The sequence below is a fragment of the Haemaphysalis longicornis genome, unplaced genomic scaffold, assembly GCF_048455015.1.
Source record: "Haemaphysalis longicornis isolate Haplotype H1 unplaced genomic scaffold, Haemaphysalis longicornis Haplotype H1 scaffold_3, whole genome shotgun sequence".
In the NCBI taxonomy this organism is placed as follows: Eukaryota; Metazoa; Arthropoda; class Arachnida; order Ixodida; family Ixodidae; genus Haemaphysalis; species Haemaphysalis longicornis.
In genome coordinates, this window is record NW_027526335.1 from 125252484 (window position 1) to 125271915 (window position 19432).

Sequence of the window (19432 nt, forward strand, 5' to 3'; positions counted from 1 at the left end):
GTGACAGACACAGGCGAAAATGTCGCTCGGGAGGCCTTTCAAGCTGATAGGGCTCAAGCCCGCGTTCCAATTGGAGAAGTTTCTCTTCTACTGGGAGAGATTCGCAGCTAATTGGCGAAGTGAATTTGAGTGGAAACAGCGACGGCTGGTTTCCGTCGTTTTAGGGGGCAGCCTTTCGGGATCCGTAACCTGGGCTTCGCGGGAGCGGCGTCTGTTCATGTCCCCGTAGCCGAGGGAGCGAACGCCGCAGTGACGAAAGAGGTAAAATGGAGAGGAGCGTTTGGCGAAGGGTGAAAGGGAGTACGACACGAGCGGCTGCGGTTTCATCTCTCTCACTGCCTTTCCCTCACACATGTCTCATGGGCCGCCACCAAAGAGCGCCCTTCCCCTGACAGTTTCCCCATACGCTGTTCCATTTTTCACAAATCCAAACTACGTGACGTTTGTGCGGGAGGTTCAAACACGAAATGGAACCACATGCTCGCTGCTCCCTTGTGCGGGGCTAATCCGAACCACATGACATATGCGCGGGAGGTTCAAACCCGATTTGCCATATTCTGGCCGGCGGCTGCGGCGCAGCAGACGTCGCAGCAGAGTAGCACACACCGCCGTACGTTCGCTGATCACGCGAACACTTCCTTAGACGCAGCAGAAATGCGCCGTGACCGAGAAGACTGCAGCTCGCGCAGCGCACAAATTTCATATTAGGGAGTGTAGTAATCGTCAGTGCATTTTTTACGCCCATATGTGCTTCTCTTTATTTTTCACAATCATCTGATAACCGCATACCGCCGTTAGCTGCCGACTGCGCAAATTGCCAAAGGGGCATCGGTGGAGGATAGGGAAAAATAGTTGTAAAAGAGGTGTCAGCGGTGGTGAGGGGGGGGGGAGAGGGGGGTTACACATATACTGCTTTGCAGTAATAAAGATGCGGGCTTCTTCCCATCGCACACCTGTGTCATGCCTCACTCGATCGCGCTATCGATACAACGTGGGAGGTCCCCCAGCCCATGCGGGGAAACTAAAAGCAGCAACTTCTGGAGGTAAAGTTGCACGACCGAGGGAAAATGAAAACCCTCCAACGACGCAGCGACTCGCTGAAGACCATGATTCACGACATGCCCTCAGCCCGACGACCCGATCTTACCCTGACGTGACTCCCGACCACGACTACAACGACACGGCGCGACGCGTAATCTAAATGACCAAGCCTGCTGCTCAGAAGACAATGATAACGACGACGCATAATGCCCCACTGCCAACACGCACAAGCCGAGATACGATGCCCCGATGCACTCGAAACTCGAGGAAGCGGCGTACGACGTCCAGTTGTCCATCGATGGCTTTGATGTAGTTGCCCTCATCGACACGAGAGCCGACTACTCAGTAACGAGCAGGTCATTCGCGTCTAAGCTGAAGAAACTTACGACAAGATGGGACGGTCCGCCCATACGCACAGCAGGAGGTCATCTCGTAACGCCGAGTGGAACGTGCACATCGCGCGTCACATATAGACGGCACAACGTACCCTGCGGCGTTGGTTATTTTGCCCAACTGCTCCCGCGAAGTACTTCGCTGAATGGACTTTTTGACGGACAGCGGTGCAATAATTGATGTGCAGACCAAGTCTATAACTTGTTTCTTCCGATCACTCCATGACGCCGGAACTGAACCCCGAACACCGTGCTGCTGTAAGGATTGCCGAAGATCACGTCACCCTACCACCTCACGCAAGCTTGATGATAACCGTCTACTGTGAGGATGCTGCTCCTGACGTCGACGCTATCGTAGAGAGTGACCAAAGTTTGCTTCTCGACCGTGGTGTCTCCGTCGCAAGAGGCATTGCGCGCTTTAAGCAGTACAAATCCCACATTTTGGTCACTAATTTCACCGAGGAGTACCAGCATCTAAACCAAGGCGCTGCATTTGCGTTCCTCGAAGAAACGCATGAAGCAAATGACGTGATCGCAGTCGCTGACTTTGAACGCGCACCCGAAGATACCTTCAAGCTTCCGCATCCCTTCTACGTGAATCCGGCGCTACCGCAACAATAAAGGAACAAGTTATCTACTTTGCTGCGTCGCTACAGCGAGTGTTTTTTGTCGAACTCAAAATTACGTCAGACACCTCTGGCGAAGCACCGGATAATAACCGAAGATGGAGTCCGACCTACACGACGGTCACCGTACCGTGTCTCTTCACACGAGCGCGAAGCCATCCGGACTCAAGTCGACGACATACTCAGCGACGACATTATACAGCCATCGAAAAGCCCCTGGTCTGCGCCGGTCGTACACGTGAAGAAAAAAGATAGCACATTAAGGTTCTGCGTTGACTATCGGCGTGGGAACAAAATCTACAAAAATGATGTTTTGCCACGATGTTTTGCCCTTGCCACGAATTGACGACGCCCTCGAACACCTCTGTGACGCAAAGTGCTTCTCATCGATGTATCTGAAGACAAGCCACTCGGAAATTCAAGTGGACGAGAGAGATCGAGAGACGATTGCACTCATAACCTCGGACGGCCTATACGAGTTCAAGGTGATGCCGTTTGGGCTATGCACGGCGCCAGCAGAGTTTCAGAGAGTCATGGACACTGTTCTAGCTGGCCTGAAGTAGCACACCTTCGTCGTATACCTCGATAACGTTGTGGTATCGCTTTTCACAGCCCAGCCTAAACAGCTGTGCTGTGAAAAGCGATACAGCCCGGTATACCGCTGACGACCTTGAAAACGGCGGCACATATACGCGTACAGAACGTCGGGATGCGTGCCTGCGCCGTAATTAAATCCGCTCACTAGCATTTAAATGGTGTGTGCCATTCCTAACAGACACCTCAGAGAAATTGGACCTGAATGAAGGCCAGCATGTCCCAGAGGTAAAAAAAATAACGGTACATGAGGCGCACAGGCGCGAAGCGAAGCAATAACTCTTCCTGAAAACTGAGCGCTCCGCATGTTTGCAAGAAAAACTTTCCCTTAATTATTTATTCTCTAGCAAATAACTTCTAACGAAGACTGGTACTCATCTAGAATGAAATATATCCAGGAAACTACGGTCGTCCCAACCCTTATCTCAAGTTCCCCATTCGTAATGCTCTCCCAAGAACCGTCTTCTGATACTGGCGGTAACTCCATGGTGGGAACTATTACTCATGCTTACAGACGTAAACTTTTTGTTTTCGAGCCATTTAGTGTCGGCAAAATGATATCGTAGTTTAAAGGTCGTTGTTAGACACTGGCTCGTGAAGCGCTGCGCCAGTCGCTCATCAGGGAACCAAACGATCGCACCTGTACGCTCACGTGCTGGCGTTAGATTCCAGATGGTGAGCGCAAGCTTGGAATCGCCAATAGCGGACATGCATGGGGATGATGTAAGCCACCGAGTTTCCGCGTATTTTTCTGTCAACGCGACTTCTTTTGCTCTGTTTAATAAAACGGAAATTCACTGCAGCTTTTCCCGTGACCTTCGGCCTCGTCTGCGCAACGTGAGAGTTACGATGATTGCAAAATAGAGCGCGACTGGGACAATGACAAAAATGAAGAACGACGGGACAAGGGCTCACTTGCACCTAACATTCATTGAAACATCGTCTCGTATATATACATGCATCACTAGGAGCATCCGCACTGGAATACACTAAATGGAATGCACAAAACCGATGATGGACATAACCAAAGTGACGCGAGAACGCGAGCACAGTTCTTCACTTAGCAATACCACGCGCTCGCATTTACTCGCGCATTGCGAAGATTGCAGGCGTATCAGTTCTTTGGAAAAATGCACACCTTTCTTTGAGCAGGTTCGAATTCTCGGCAGGAGTAATAGTACAGTAGTGAGCCAGCTCTTGGAAGCGTTTTATATTAAGAAAAAAGAGGACAAGTACGTCAGTGATACATGCGTGCTTTTGCGTGCCGTCGAGTTTGAATTTTTTAGAAACATCACTTTGTTTGGATCCATCATCTCTTTGGTGCTTTCCATTTAGCGTATTCAATTGCGCATGCTCCTAGACGTGTATAAATACGAGATGGGGTTTCAATAAAACAGTTGCAAGTGAGCGCTTGTTCCGTCGTTCTTCATTTATGTCGTTGTCCAAGTCGCGCTCTATTTTTCAGTCATAATGCACCAACTTTCCCAACAGCTGTGTTTAGTGACAGTTACCGCAGCGTACCTCCCGTACTACATTCCGCGTCAATGCTACACTATTTCACGCTTTAACCCTAGCGGTCTCTTATGCTCACGACGCCGCTAATGTATCACCCAGAATTTAAACTTGAAGTTCGGACTTCAGTTGCAGAATAAGAGCGACGCCAGATTTCTCGTCACAAAGGAGCTTTTCCTGAATAACCTGAATTGCACGCTTCTGTTTCTTCTAAAAGAAAACCGCCTAATAAAACTTTTTTCATGCACACAAATACTGAACGAAAATACTCATGCATATTCAAGCGATAAAAGCGAAAATGCGGTAGCATTCGGAAACGATTCGTAAAGCTGAAAAGTTAACAAACCTGCAATAGAAGGCAGCATAGTCCAAAAGTCTGTTCAGTAGTACAAGCGACTCCGACAGCTCTTCACCTTTCTAGCGGCCACCGTTGTGTACTTACATCGCTTTGAAGCTGGGCAACCGCTTGAGAGATTGTAATAGAGATAAAATATCCCAGGTATGGGTGCGGCCGCAACTACAAACCAAATTGAGAAACTAGGGGAGTTCTGGTCTCTATACTTCTTGTCACTTGCCCGTTATCGCTGCCACCGATGGAACAATGCGTTGCGGTGTCACCAAAAAACGACACACGTGCGGACAACCTAGAGACAGAGCGCGTGCAGCGCGTAGCGGACAACAAGGCTCAAGGGGGAGTAATCTTTGACCCACCCTTTGTGTAAGGACGGAGCTCGTCTATCTGTATTTTATTGTGGCCCCTTTCAAAAGTTTGTAAGGGTACTTTTGCGCGTGCGTAGCATGTGCTTTCTGTCGTCATGCCACCCCGCGGTCTCGTGGAAACACAACACGTTCCTGACATGATTGGGAATGTAAAGACTGGCGGCCGAGTACATTGTTTTTGCCATTTGTTTCTTTTTTTTTTTTACCCTAATGCAGGACCCACCCTATAAGTTTTTATTAAACTGCTCCCTCTCTCCTTCTCTCTCTCTCTCTATCTATCTCTCTATCTCTATCTCTTTTTTCTCTTTCTCTCTTTGTCTCTCTCTCTTTCTTTTCTCTTTCTCTAGCCCCACCACCTCAGCCCGCTCCCCAAACTTATTCCCGAGCAGTGGGACTAAGGAATGACCAGCTCGAACCCGCAAGACCAGTGAGGCGAGATACGGCGGGCCACCCGAGCAGTGAAAGCACGCGCCCACGTTGGCTAAGAGGCCCACAGTTGCTCCTAACCTAGAACTCAATAAAATGTTATCCCTCCTCGTCGTCAATCCCCCGTACGGACATATTTGACATGCTGTATAGGTCTGGGGCAGCAACGGCAAGTTCTACTAAGCCTTGCTCAAACGAAACTTTGATGGGTTCACATGTTTTTATCGCAGCTTTCTCTGCCTGTTCTATTTTATTCGTTGACAAAATGCTTGATCTGAGTTCTCGCGTTTATTTAACATTCTCTCCTGATCATCACTCCGTTTTTTTTCTCATTCTATAGTTGTATGCAATAGAGAAAAAAAAGACACGCGGCGGAGTCGTTATGTATTCTGTTTCGGAAGCCGAGAGCCTGAGAATGATGCCCAGAATTTCCAAACTTAGACGCCATTTTTACCTCTCATTTCTGGGCTCTCAATATCCGTAATGAGCACACGTTCGCCAGGTTTCCAGCCATAAATTAATTGTCATGAAGAAACAGCGACGCACATACGTTCTTTGTACCGCGTTAGAGGAAGTAGCACTTAAAAGGGCCATGAAGACAAAATGAAAGTTTTGTTCATTTAAAAGATTGCCTCGCTAGAATCATGATGACACCACTTTTAACGTAAACTTCGCTCACATAAACTGTATAATTGGGGAAAATAGAATGGCCATGCGACCCACTAACTCATTACCCGCTCCCCTCTCCAACGCTTTATGGCCCTGAGGGTACTGTAAATAAATATATTAATTAATTAATTAATTAACAAAACCTATGATGTCATACCAACCAGCTCTGTGGTTGGCGGAAGCCGGAAAAAGAACGCAAATTAGGCAGAACCTATAAGCTTGCCGAACGAGTTATTTGCGCTCAAATTTTGGGCACATTATTTTTCTATCAGTAAGAATGGTAGGGCAAACAGCGGAAGTTACGAAATCCCACGTAACCATAGAAGTACCGATGCGTTTTGCTGTTGGTACGGCGAGCACTATGCTTGGTTTAGCTGCACAGGACTGCGGAGCTTTGGGGTAGTCTGATGACACTGGCGGACTGACGCAAGCAACGGTACTTTACGTGACCAAATTTGTCGAGCGCGCACCATGTTTCACGGAACAATTATTTTCTCAATGAACAAAACCAAGCCCGGTTAAATAAGGTCAAAAACTAACCAAAGGCAGAAAATGGCTTGCCACGCTATGGTGGCGCCATCTAGGTTTACTAACAGTAAGCAAGTCTCCGCTCGACACAAACTTTAGCTGAAAGACCTATTCTTATGATGTCGTTGAAAACGTCGTTCAAACACACGTTTTGGTGCGAGAGTGAAAATTTCAGCTTCAATTGATTAATTTTGCAGTGAATAAAGCATCGTTTGCTTCCGGACAAGCGCTGGGGGAACTATAGGACACAAAATCTTTCGAATAAAACAAACTTGTATTTTGTCTCCATGGCTCCTTTAAACTGAACTAGTGACCTCTTTCTCTGGGGTAAAATTGTTGGTAGGTGCGTACATAGCGAACATTCTGTGCTCTTTACTCCTTTAACATATGTGAAACCTCTTAAATGTTCATGCTTGACCCAATTTAAGGTTGTCCAACCAGAACGTCATAACTATTTTATCCGGTGCCATAGTGTAGTGCCTAAGTCTTTGTGGGCTGAAGCACGTAACCGATTGGGCTGAGGCAGAACACCAATTTCTAGCCCAGGCCAAGCGGTACGAAAAGCAAACAAAAAACGCATACACATGCACTGAATGCATCCTAAGTAATGCCATTGGGACACAAATATTTATAATTATTACCTAGTCCTTTATAACTTCGTGCCTAATACCTCTGAAACTTCAGCGCGTAAAATTATGAAAACTGCAATAACGGTGTCAGCTAAGTTTACGCTCGCCGCACTGCGCCGACACTTCACTCTTATCTGTTGATGCTCCAAACGGTTGCTCGCAGCGTGCTTATCTATCCGCCTCTCTTGAGATATTGCTATGATTCGCAAAGGGCACCCATTTGACTGCACGCAGTTTTTTTTAACAATGTGTCGAGTATTTATCGAGAACCGCTGCAGAAGAAAAACATAATGGCAGTATGAAGGTCTGCACGTCTACCCTGCTAAGATAAGGAAGTAACAGCGGGGTCACCGACACCAACATAGCTAGGCTTTCCGCAGAACCTACCAACCACCGGATAATAAATGTAGTTAGTTGTGTAGTTTAATACCCGTCGTGGTGGCTCAGTGGCTAAGGCGTTGCGCTGTTGAGCACGAGGTCGTGGGCTCAATTCCCGGCCGCGGCGCCAGCATTTCTGATGGAGGTGAAAAGCAAAAACACCCGTGTGTACGAGATTTCGGCGCACGTTAAAGATCCCCAGGTGGTCAAAATTATTCCGGAGCCCTCCACTACGGCGCCCCTCATCGCCTGCGATGCGTCTGTGCGTTAAACCCTACAATGAATCAAGTTGCGTAATTTCAACCTCAGGTTGCAACGTAGTCAGTATTTCCCGCATCCCAGTATTAGGGAGAAAGATAGACAAATTTGGCAACATTTATGCTCTTGGTTTTTAAGAGTGCAATCTGAGGTGCAAGTTTAGTTCACTTTCAAACGAATCTGCATTATCCGAGTTATTCAGGAAGTTATCATTGACCTCCATTTTTCTCACGCAATGTGTGCCGGTTCCCACCATACCATGGCCCCTTCCCCACTAACGAAGTAAATGCGATCCCTTCGTTGACCTCTCATAGTGGGTTCGCTAAGTTGAGCAGAAGATGTTCATTGTGGAAATGTCTTTTAAGCACCGGAACCGCTTCGGCGGTGAGCATTTGTCGCACGACGGGTAAGATAAATACTAATTTTTCAAACACATTAAGAAAGACGGTTTATCCAGTGTTAACGGCCGTTTTAGATGCGGAGCATCTCATGCTCGGGGCTGGGTCCCTTCCTCCCTTGTGGTCCGCCGTCCGCACTCTAATGCGCATGCGCGTCTCTGCAGCCCTGTCAGCGTTTGGGCTGACGTCAGCACAGTTCACTATAAAAAGAAATAGGCGGCGCCCGGTTTCGATCCCACGACTGCCTGGCCGCAACGGTAGGTACGTGGCGCTCTTCCCACTGCGCTACAAACCGAGACGGGAGCATGTGCTACGAACGCGCCTTATGTCCTTCACTCATTCCAACTACGTCAAGAAGCTACTTATACAACGAAGGCACGCGAAGCTAAACGTCAACGAAAACGACGAACTGAAAACTAATGGGAACTTCAGTCGACCCCATGGCTGCTTCGCATACTACTCAGGGTTCTCATGAGGGAAGATGGCGTAATTTGGTTTATGTCGTTCTCAACATCAGTATGCACTACTTAATATCCTTCAGCAGGGATTGTAACAACGTCTGCTGAAAAATAAAGTCTTCTTCTTCTTCTTCTTCTTCTTCTTCTTCTTGAGATCAATTAATATGTCTCGTGTGCGCTGACCCACAATGCACGATAAACTACGAAGTTTTGTTATAGATTGGGTGGCATTAGACATCAACCGAGAAGCCTCGTCTGTCAACGTGTGGGATATGGAGATATTTTGTATTGGGTCACACTTATTTAGTGGTTGATTGATTTTTCGATTTGATAAATCGTTGATTGATTGATTGATTGATTGATTGATTGATTGATTGATTGATTGATTGATTGATTGATTGATTGATTGATTGATTGATTGATTGATTGATTGATTGATTGATTGATTGATTGATTGATACATCAACGTAGAAGTACGTGCGACCGAATATTCGTAGCGTTGCAATTCAGAACTACTGTACTACTACTTTCTAAGTGTGTCTTGGGATCTTAAGAACATCATTACAAACCCCCTGTTCAGCAATACCAATGACGGCCAGCTGTGCCTCTCGTACACATTAGCCAAATACTAGCTTCACCACCAATATTCGAGTTTTCATCTCGTTTTCGTACGCGGTTGTGTGTTTTTCTGAACGTCGCTTCCCACCTGTCGCTATCTACTTTGTTACGGGTGCTATCTATTCTGCCTCCGCTTTCACGGTACTGACCCGGCTCCATCTCAACACGCTTTTCGGAATCTTTTCGGTCCAAGTTTGCCCCTTCACATCATTGTAGTTCCATTCCATTCCAGTGCTTCGGAAATCCCAGAATTCTACCACAAAAGCCAGCCCACAAAGTATGCACTTGGTGCACACCTTCTTTTCATGTTAAACTTTGACGAAATGTTAACTACTAGTCGATAGTCAATAGAGCGCCCTCAGCGCGCTCCTTCAATAGTATTTTGCTGTATGTTATATCTTATTTTTATTTTGTTCTTTAAACTTTTTTATTTATGCCTTATGCCACGCTGACGAGCATTATATGGTTATTTTATGTCCTTTGTTCTTACGTTCTCCGAAAACAAACTTTCGTTTTTTAGCTACTTAACATTAGATATCTTAATATTTCTTGTCTGTCACTAAACCATACAGATCTTGAACCATTTTTGTTTTGTTTCTTATCCAGCATCCCTTCGCAAAACAATGTGGTCTGTGAATTGCCAGCGGCCCAAATATTCTACCTTCACTTGCGTCAATAGCTGCCCCATTCAAGTTGTACACACAGTATGTCCAATAGGTTCTGACCATGCTCGGTCAAGCCGTATTTATTTATCTTCAGTATTTCGTCATAAGGACACCATCTATGTTTTTAAGTGACATGGTTCCTGTACCTTCTTGCGTATGTCTTCCAGACTTTTTGTGTAAATCTCAACTTTATCCTTTTTCACTTCCCACATGTTTCTGTGCTCTTCGTGAATCATTCTTCTATTCCCTATAGCTAGGGCAAGTTGTGGTGTATTGACGTTTGTGGTATTCATAGGCTTCAATCAGTTATTCGACGCTTTAAATGCAACCCAATACTCGCCGCGGTGGCTCAGTGGCAAAGGCATTGCGCTGCTGAGTCCAAAGACATCGTTTCGATCCGGGCCGCCGTGGCGGCTTTTCTGATGGCGAAAATCGAAAAGATTCCCGTTAAAGATCCCCAGGATCCAGCGTTGTTTCTTCGCTTACACTCATTTCGGAAGTACGAAAATGAGGGGAAGCGAAGAAACAATCCTGCATCTCATCGTTCGTCCTCATTCTTATCGTCTTTGGTTGAGCATGCCAAACCAGGAGATGGGTTGGGGGGGGGGGGGGGGGGGGGGTCGTGTGAATGAATGTCCAAGGGAGGAAGCTTGGCTGCACTGCTGCATCACTTTGGGGCTTTATTTTCTGCGAGCACTGGGTAATTATAGTGTACAGAGTGGCCTTGCGCGATTATTGAAGCCTGTGGGTGACTACCCACCCCGAGAAGAGCCTTGTTAACATCATGGACGAAACATGAGTGCTCAAAGAAGGGACACTCAGTTGTGTGACGAACAGCTTTGCTACTTCCCCATTCCTTCACTCCCTATTACCCCATGCACGGCCTCTGGGTCTCCCCTTTTCTCCAATTAAGGGTTTGAATAAATCGATCAATCCACTCATCTTTGTTTTTTTGTTTATTTCGGTCCTGTGCATTTCTATGTTCTGCCAATTTCTCCTTTTGCTTTATCATCGTATAGAAGATTTAGTTAAGCACCCTCCTCTCAGTCAATCCGTGTCAGTAGATATTCGTTATTTCACTCTGTCCCCACGCCCTGTAACAAAAGTTGGGCAATCCCCTTTTCCTAATGTTCGTCCTGTCGCGAGAGAAGAAGATTCGAAGAGCCCTGAGGACCTTTTTCTGCAGAGCGGTGAGATGACCAAGACTCTGGTGTGGCAATTTTGCGCTTCAGCGTTGCTGTTGACCAAGGGTTGTATTGGTGAGATTTACTGCTACCGATAGTGTAGTTAAACTAATTCTCAAAAGAAATGCTCAAGCGTGAGATTATGTGTGCCAACGATCGTAGGAACACCTTTGGTTTGCCTTTGAGCAACAAGAAAATGTGCTTTAGCACCTTCCTGCGCTGGGTTGGCGATGACGTTCCTCATTATTTACTTACTGGCTTCATGTTTCAGGAAGACCCTGTAATGAAAAAGATTTTCAGACTTTGGAAGCTCAATGCGTCTTGGATCTGAGGAACAATATGAAGCTGCTCGGAAGCGACCTCGTCACGACGAATTGCAGGTAGGTCGTGTACGGTAGCTTCGTAGATGAAAATTTTTACCGTTAGAATTTAAACGTCTACCAGTGCCGCTCAAAAAAACATAACCGCTTTTTTTTACTCACGTTCTGATTACGTGCGATGAAACTCCCAGGCATAGTTGGCATATCGGAGGTGAAAAGTTTGAAAAGCTCGCGCAGCACAGAATCGTCCAAAAAGCTCAACGGCCACTTTTATTATAAGGGTGAAAATTTAGATGTCACATCGTTGCTAGGTTTGGCTCAAAGGAGCAAACGTTTTACGATATAAATTACGAAACGTGAAGAAAACTTGTGTGAGAGAGTTAAAGAAGATAAATGACGGGTCACGCAGTCCTCTAACGTTGGGTACAACCCCGAGACAAAGAACAGAGTACGATAGGTCTGCTGAGTTGTAGGGACGAAGCCCCTTAGGGGCTCGCGCTGTCGGCATCTCATGTCGTCGTCGTCATTTCATGTGGTCGTAGTATCATGTAGTAACTGTAATAAAACACCGTGACACTCATTTTCTTCAGACACGAGACTTTCACAGCCAAGCTGTATCCCTCTACCCCCCAACAGTTTTAGCTCCGCGGGCACAAATGCCAATGCGCCAGGAATACACGTTTACAGTACATGCATCGCCCCTCCCCACGTTTCATGTTAGTGTAGATGGCACGGGTTTTCTTTTTCTTTTTCCAATATCCTGCACCGCAGCCTGCCTTTGAAAATGCTTAAAGAAGCGAAAAGCATCTTTACAGAGTGTTTGGATCCTATAACTTGAAGAACCACCCCAGGCCGGTGCAGGATTAAGTTTAAGGCGTAAGCCCTGAGTGCCCCATTCTGCGAAATACCGTCGTTGTTGCTTATGTACGGTAAATAATATGGCAAGCCACTTTTAAGAGTAAAAAAAAAACGTTTGATTCAGTGGGAATATAACAAGGTTATCTACAGTAGCAGCCCCGGTGGCGTATTTCCAAACACTTCGCCGTACAGAGCACGCACGTGACATGTCTGTTTGCCCGAGGGATCGCGGTAATTCAACGTGGTCATCTGTTGCGCCCCAAACCTAAAGCGACCTAAAACATACCAAACCACCGATATTAACAAAAACAATGCGTAGGTTTTAGTTAGGAAAACATGAAAGTTGCCAAAATTAAGCAATGAAAAAAAAAACTAGAGATACCTGCTGAGGCTCGAACCCACGCAGTCACCGCCAGTACTCAGCAGTCTACATCGAGGCTACAAAGCGCGAACGTTGGGGTTGTTTTAGCTGGTGCTCAAAAGAATAGCACGCGCAGTGACATCACACATGTCACGTGGGTGCACTGTGCTGCGAAGCGTTTGGAAAAACACATCCCGGTGCGCTCCCAAGGTGCTATCTCCGCACGTTGTCAGCAGTACTGCAAACATTGCTGCCGTTGTTGTTCCTTCCTTCGTAGCGCATGGGTGCTTGAATGAGTGGCTAGCAATGGATAGACTTTAGCGGCTAGTTTGCCCGCTCCACGAAATTCACAACACTATGAATTTAAGCCGTGAAAGTTGTGAAATAGTGCGTCCAGGCACCTTGCCATGATGGCTCGTGTGTAGAAAAGGTGCGTACCAAACGGGAAGAACCCGAAGTCTGAGGAAGCTAAGGAATGTGCCAGTCTGCTTGCCGACATAACTCGCGGTATAACACGAAGACAAGAAAGCGAGGAGAGGTGTACATGGTATAGCAGAAAAGAAGCCGCTCGACAAAGAAACGAAAGCGAAAAAAGATACGTAAATAGGATGTAGTAGTAATGAAGTGGTTAATAAGTATCGCCAACATTCGTCTTCAAATTTTGTAATCAAACTTAAGTTCCCCAAGCAATTTTTCGATGTTTTCGTTTGCATTGCGGAACACTTGCGCATTATGGAACCACAAGTCTTATGGGCGTTTGCTTGTTGCGCTTGCAGTGACTTGGCCGATTTTGCGACTTGCCTCAAGGACAGCTGGAGGACGTCCAAGTGCGATAATTTGCGGGTGTTTATCCGGCGCACAAAGACGCTTATCTTAGACATCCAGAGAAAACACTTTCTCAACTGCTCCGGTAAGTAGGTTCTGTGCTCATGCGGGCCAGTTCAGAAAAAAATGGCGATCATGTGAATGATAACCATTAATAATGGAGGTTTAGGTAGCCCCGCCTGAGGTTAACACAGCTTATAAAGCTTACGTAAACTTATAGAGTCACAATGAGCCCATGTAATGTCGAGGAGAGAAAAACAGCAACCTTTTCCGGCAAACTTTACCAATTCGAAAATTACAAATGGTAACACGCTGCAATGCAGCAATTTAGTAGTTGTTAAAGTATATAACATATTAAATAGTTGGATATCGTACTGTGGCTATTGACGTTTCCCCCTTTGCATAGAGGAAACTGACTCGACGCGTTTTCTAGGCAAGTAACATTACGCCACCAAGTTCTGGGCATTGATTAGCCTGTAGAGTGACCGGCATTAGGGGAACTATTCTGTGCTGCACCTTGTACCACTCGTAATCATCCCCATAACTATATATCTCACATTATTGTCGTCCATGTAATCATCCTCAATATCATCACAATCGTCGTCATCGTCGTCGTCGTATCCGAGGTCGGCGATTTGACGCCGCTACACCGCCGCTAAATGAACCCCTGATGCTGCACCTATTATCCCTCAAGAGTCTCTCACTCCTCCCTGTATGTATGTATGCATGTATGTATATATATATATATATATATATATATATATATATATATATATATATATATATATATATATATATATATATATATATATATATGTATGTATATATATATATATTGAGATATTGAGAGACGATGGAAAGCGTGACCGGTTTATTCGGACACTCGGACGAAAAACCCCATCAAGTGCTGATGATGATTATGTACAGGTGATGATGATGCCGGGGCCATGAGAGCTAGCACTGATGATAATGTACTGATTACGAGGAAATGTCCGTAACGTGTTGAAGAGCACAGAGTCGTGGTCAGGGTGTCTCACATAATTACCCCCCCCCCCCCCCCCGCGGCCGGAAGCGGCCACCTGGCCGCGACTTATTGTTCTGTCCTGCGGTTGAACGGCTTGAGGCGAGATGCGTGTACGATTTCAGTACCACGGCGGCGCCGATATGACGACTGTTCTACTGGCGTCACACGGTAATTAACTGGCGAAGTCTGTTCTGTGATTTTGTATGGACCAAGAAAGCGATGAAGGAATTTCTCGCACAGACCGGGTACACGAACAGGAGTCCGTAACAATACTTCATCACCTGGCCGAAATTGAACAGAGCGATGTGCGACGTCGTAGCGAGCTTTGCGTTCTTGTTGTTGACTTTCGGTTCGACTTCACGCGAGTTCGCGGCAGTGGGCGTACTGCTCCCGAGATGACATTTCAGAGGGGACAGGAGCATAGAAGAAAGTCGACTCGAAGGTGATAGAGGGAGAGCGGCCAAAGACTAAGAAGAATGGTGAGTATCCAGTCGTTTTTTGCGTTGCAGTATTGTACGCAAAAGTCACAAATGGCAGGATGGTATCCCAGTTGCGATGATCAGAGCTGATGTACATCGACAGCATGTCCGCGAGGGTTCGATGGAATCTCTCTGTTAATCCATTCGTCTGGGGATGGTAGCTGGACGTTGTCTTGTGCACGGTCTTGGAGGCACGCAGAAGCTCTTCGACTACAGCGGACAGAAAAGCCCTGCCGCGATCGCTGAGGAGGACGCGTGGCGCGCCATGGCGCAAAATAAGGTTGTGCAGTATAGAGTCAGCGACTTCAGCAGCCATTCCAGAGCGAATGGGTGCTGTTTCAGCGTATCGTGTCAGATGGTCGACAGCCGTAACTATCCAACGGTATCCAGATGGCGTTGGAGGTAGTGGTCCGAACAAATCGATGCCGACGGTTCCGAATGGCTCTGACGGACAAGGGAGAGGTTGAAGTAGTCCGGCAGGAGGAGTAGTTGAGCGCTTGCGGTGCTGGCAGGAGGCGCACGAGCGAACGTATTTGGCAACAGAAGTAAACAGGCCAGGCCAAAAGTAGAGACTTCGTATTCGCTCATACGTTTTTGCAAAACCAAGGTGCCCAGCGGTAGCTGCATTGTGGTAGGCTTCGAGAATAGGGCGCCGGAGTGTACGAGGCACAACGGGGACCCATTTTCTGCCATTTGGATGGTAATTTTGCCGGTAAAGAACGCAATGAAATAGTTTGAACTTACTGAGTTGGCGATGCGCACGGCTGTTTGGAGGTGTTAAACGACCGTCGAGATAGTCAATAATGGGGCAACAATATGCGTCTGCGCGTTGCAGCGACGGCAAATCGACGCGTCCCTCAATGTTTGAGGGGATAACGGGGGCCAAACAAAGGGTGTTATCGGCGGGCTCCTGCGCATCGTAAGATGAAGAGGACAATGGGCAACGAGAGAGAGCGTCGGCGTCCATGTGCTTCTTCACGGTGGACAACCAGCATAGCGAATGATGGTATATATATATATATATATATATATATATATATATATATATATATATATATATATATATATATATATATATATATATATATATATATATATAGATGGGCATAGCTTCTAACAAAACTGTTTATTGGTCGACGTTTCGATCGGATGCCGATCTTTCTCAAGATCTCCGATCGAAACGTCGACCAATAAACAGTTTTGTTAGAAGCTATATATATATATATATATATATATATATATATATATATATATATATATATATATATATATATATATATATATATATATATATTGTAAGGATGCCCGTCGCCAGCGCCCTTCACGAATGAGCAACAGGAGTGTAGGCAGCACTGTCCAGCCGCCTTGAGAGGGCACGTGCCGGAACACAGGAGCATCATCATCGCAGTCACGTGGGGCCAATACACGGCAGCCGCATCGCGAATGACTAGAACGGAGAAGCTGCATCTCGCTTTTGCTTTTGGTCAACACGAGACAGAGCGGACTTCGTGCTACTGACTTCTTCAGCTGACTTTGTGGTCTCCCAGTCCCTCGGTAAGGAAACAAATCCTCGTACTCAGGTATCTAATAAAACCTACTCAGGGTCTACAACACTGTTCTACAACATTTTTTCATGCACCCACCAAATGTTGGCACTCAGGATTTCTGGAAAAGGGTGTGTTTTTACACACTCCTCAATATTCACACAGCCCGTTGCTATATCCAATCTGTTCTAGCTTGCAAATGGTGCCAACCCAGTTGCCCAAAAATCGATTTGAGGATTTTGTCCTAACATGCGGATAAAAAGGCCACCGAGATTTTTAAATTTACATATCCCATTGGACATGGAAATTAGTTGAATTTTCCCGAATTCGCATAGCACTCGCCATCTTGGCGCTTTCTGCAAACACGCGCCTCCGTTAGAACCCGTGTCATATATCATAAAACTGTGACCGATGAGCATCGCTCAAACCTGCGTAGATAACAGTTCCTATGGGTAAAAATACCTTCCCTCACCCAGTCCACCTCCATCGTTTGTTCCCAACGCAACCTCCTGCCGAATTCAAGTTCTGTTTGCAACCCGGCACCCGTCTTCATATCATATTAGAGTGGAAGCAAAGCCCCAATCCCTCCTCTCGTTCATCCCCCTTCCCACGCGTAAGCTCTGGGAAAACCTGGTTACTAGCAGCAGCTTGATGTCCAGTCATTTTTGCCCTCCAGAGCGAAGGCCGCCCACTCATCACATGGCTACCTCGAATAGGCAACCACCCCCACTTCACCGGCTCAATAAAATATTTTTCACTCAGTCACTCACTCGCTTGAGCAGGCCATCTCGGTGCAATTTATTTAGTGAGAGATTAAGTAAAACACGAGCCCCAGACATTTCCCATTACCGCGACACGCCTCCTGTTGACAGCAGGCAGTTCTTAACTGCGGACCACTTCACGATGAACTAGTCAAATATGAAAACTAACAAATAACTGAACACGTGGTATACCCATTAGTTTCATTAGTATAATGGCCGACCCGGGCATCACCGTGGTGAATGCCGCTAGTTATATTATACACCGAACCTATGCCTTCCGAATTGATCTATGCATCCGAGGTCAAATGCCACCCATGAACTTGCCGCATTTCCTGTCATCCCCATCACTCGCGTTCATGCAGTGTGTTCCTCCTCGCCCCCTCCCCCCCCCCCCTCTTTCTTTTGTTTTTTTTTGTTTGTTTGATTTATTTGTTTTGGGGGTCTTTTTCGCTTGCCTTTGCAGAATAAGCTCTGTATGGTGTGTATGGTAGTTTGTGAGTTTGTTTCTCGTGTGGCTTGTGTTTCGGGATGCCGCCCCGACCCTGAGTCCGTACGATTTTTTTCCCAAAGCTTTCATTCCTGTAGAAGACCTGTCTCAAGTTGAAACGTTGGAAATAAAGTCTCCTAAGAGCGTACTTTTACTTTGTGCGTATTCCTGCAGCAACTAAGGACTCTACTTTACGACTATATATATATATATATATATATATAGTAAGGAAATGAGGGGCTCGTTGACGAAATACAGAAAGATTGGTCAGCAGTCTACAACGCCAAAGGAGGCATAGGGGTGTGGTTAGGCTCTTTTCTTTTTCACTACGGTTAATGAAGTACACATTTTTTTTTAAATATACAGAAGACAGAACGAAAGAAAAACACGCGCCCAGAGTGGGGACCGAACCCACGGCGTGGGTTCGGTCCCCACTCTGGGCGCGTGTTTTTTTTTTCTTTCTTTCTTCTGTGTATTTTAAAAAAAATGTGTACTTCATTAACCGTAGTGAAAAAGAAAAGAGCCTAACCACACCCCTATGCCTCCTTTGGCGTTGTAGACTGCTGACCAATCTTTCTGTATATATATATATATATATATATATATATATATATATATATATATATATATATTCTAAGGGGATGTATTGCTCAACGCGAGGTAGCTGACGAAAGGCCTTTAATGACCGTTATCCAAGATTGAGCCGGTTCACAGACGCGCGCCTGTCGTCTTCGTCGTCGGTGGTTTTTGTCTTGTTGCCACTGTCGATGCTGCTTTCGCGGCTGCGGAGTCTGGCGCACTATCGTGTTTTGTTCACTAGCGCCTGTACCATTCATCTCCCTTACAACTTCCCCGGGACGAATAGGAGCCATCCTGGCGACCGACTTAGGGGCACGAGACCATGGCGGGTTCGAAGTATCGCTTCAGGCGTGCGACGTGAACGGTCTCTCGGCCACGGCAGCGATTGTCAGAGGAAGGAGTCAGAGGCTCGACCACATAATTAACAGGCGACGTCCGTTCGAGTACACGATACGGTCCGTGATACTTTGAAATGAGCTTGCTCGACAGCCCAGGAGTCGTGGCCGGAATCCAGAGCCAAACGAGATCACCCGGACAAAATTCTGGGGTAGGCGTCGACGCATCATGGCGGAACTTTTGGCGCCCTTGCTCGTCTGACGTGAACGAGCGAGCCAGTTGGCGACACTCCTCCGCACGTCGGGTGACGTCAGAGATTGACAAGGCTTCAGACACGTCGGGACTGTAGGGGAGGATCGTGTCAAGCAGGCACGACGGCTCGCGTCCATACACAAGGAAGAAGGGAGAGAAACCCGTGGTGGCTTGCTTGGCAGTGTTGTAGGCGTAGGTTACGAATGGGAGAATCATATCCCAGTTGGAATGGTCGGAGGATACATACATTGCCAGCATGTCCCCCAAGGTGCGGTTAAAACGTTCCGTTAAGCCGTTTGTCTGCGGGTGATATGCAGTAGTCGTGCGGTGGACGATGCGGCAGGCCTTTAGGAGCGCTTCAATGACGTCAGAAAGAAAGACACGCCCCCTGTCACTGAGAAGTTCACGAGGAGCGCCGTGACGTAGGATGATGCGGTTGAGCAGAAATGTTGCAACGGCGTCGGCAGTACCGGCACGCAGCGCAGTGGTTTCGGCGAACCGTGTCAGGTG

At 46.7% G+C, this 19432-nt stretch overlaps 1 protein-coding gene across 3 annotated transcripts in view; it reads right to left on the reverse strand.

Moving 5' to 3' along the window:
* Positions 1 to 19432, reverse strand: part of LOC144175069 (cytochrome P450 2A4-like) — a 99793-nt gene that overhangs the window by 65299 nt on the left and 15062 nt on the right. Inside the window, exon 1 of one of the 3 annotated variants that reach the window (XM_077704111.1) lies at positions 4512 to 4614. The exons of 1 other annotated variant lie outside the window; for it this stretch is intronic. In XM_077704111.1, the coding sequence (XP_077560237.1) occupies positions 4512 to 4530 (19 nt within the window). In that variant the 5' untranslated portion in view covers positions 4531 to 4614. Of the gene's footprint in view, positions 1 to 4511; positions 4615 to 15707; positions 15809 to 19432 lie in introns of those variants that run through there. One more of the 3 variants, XM_077704112.1, reaches the window with a different exon arrangement.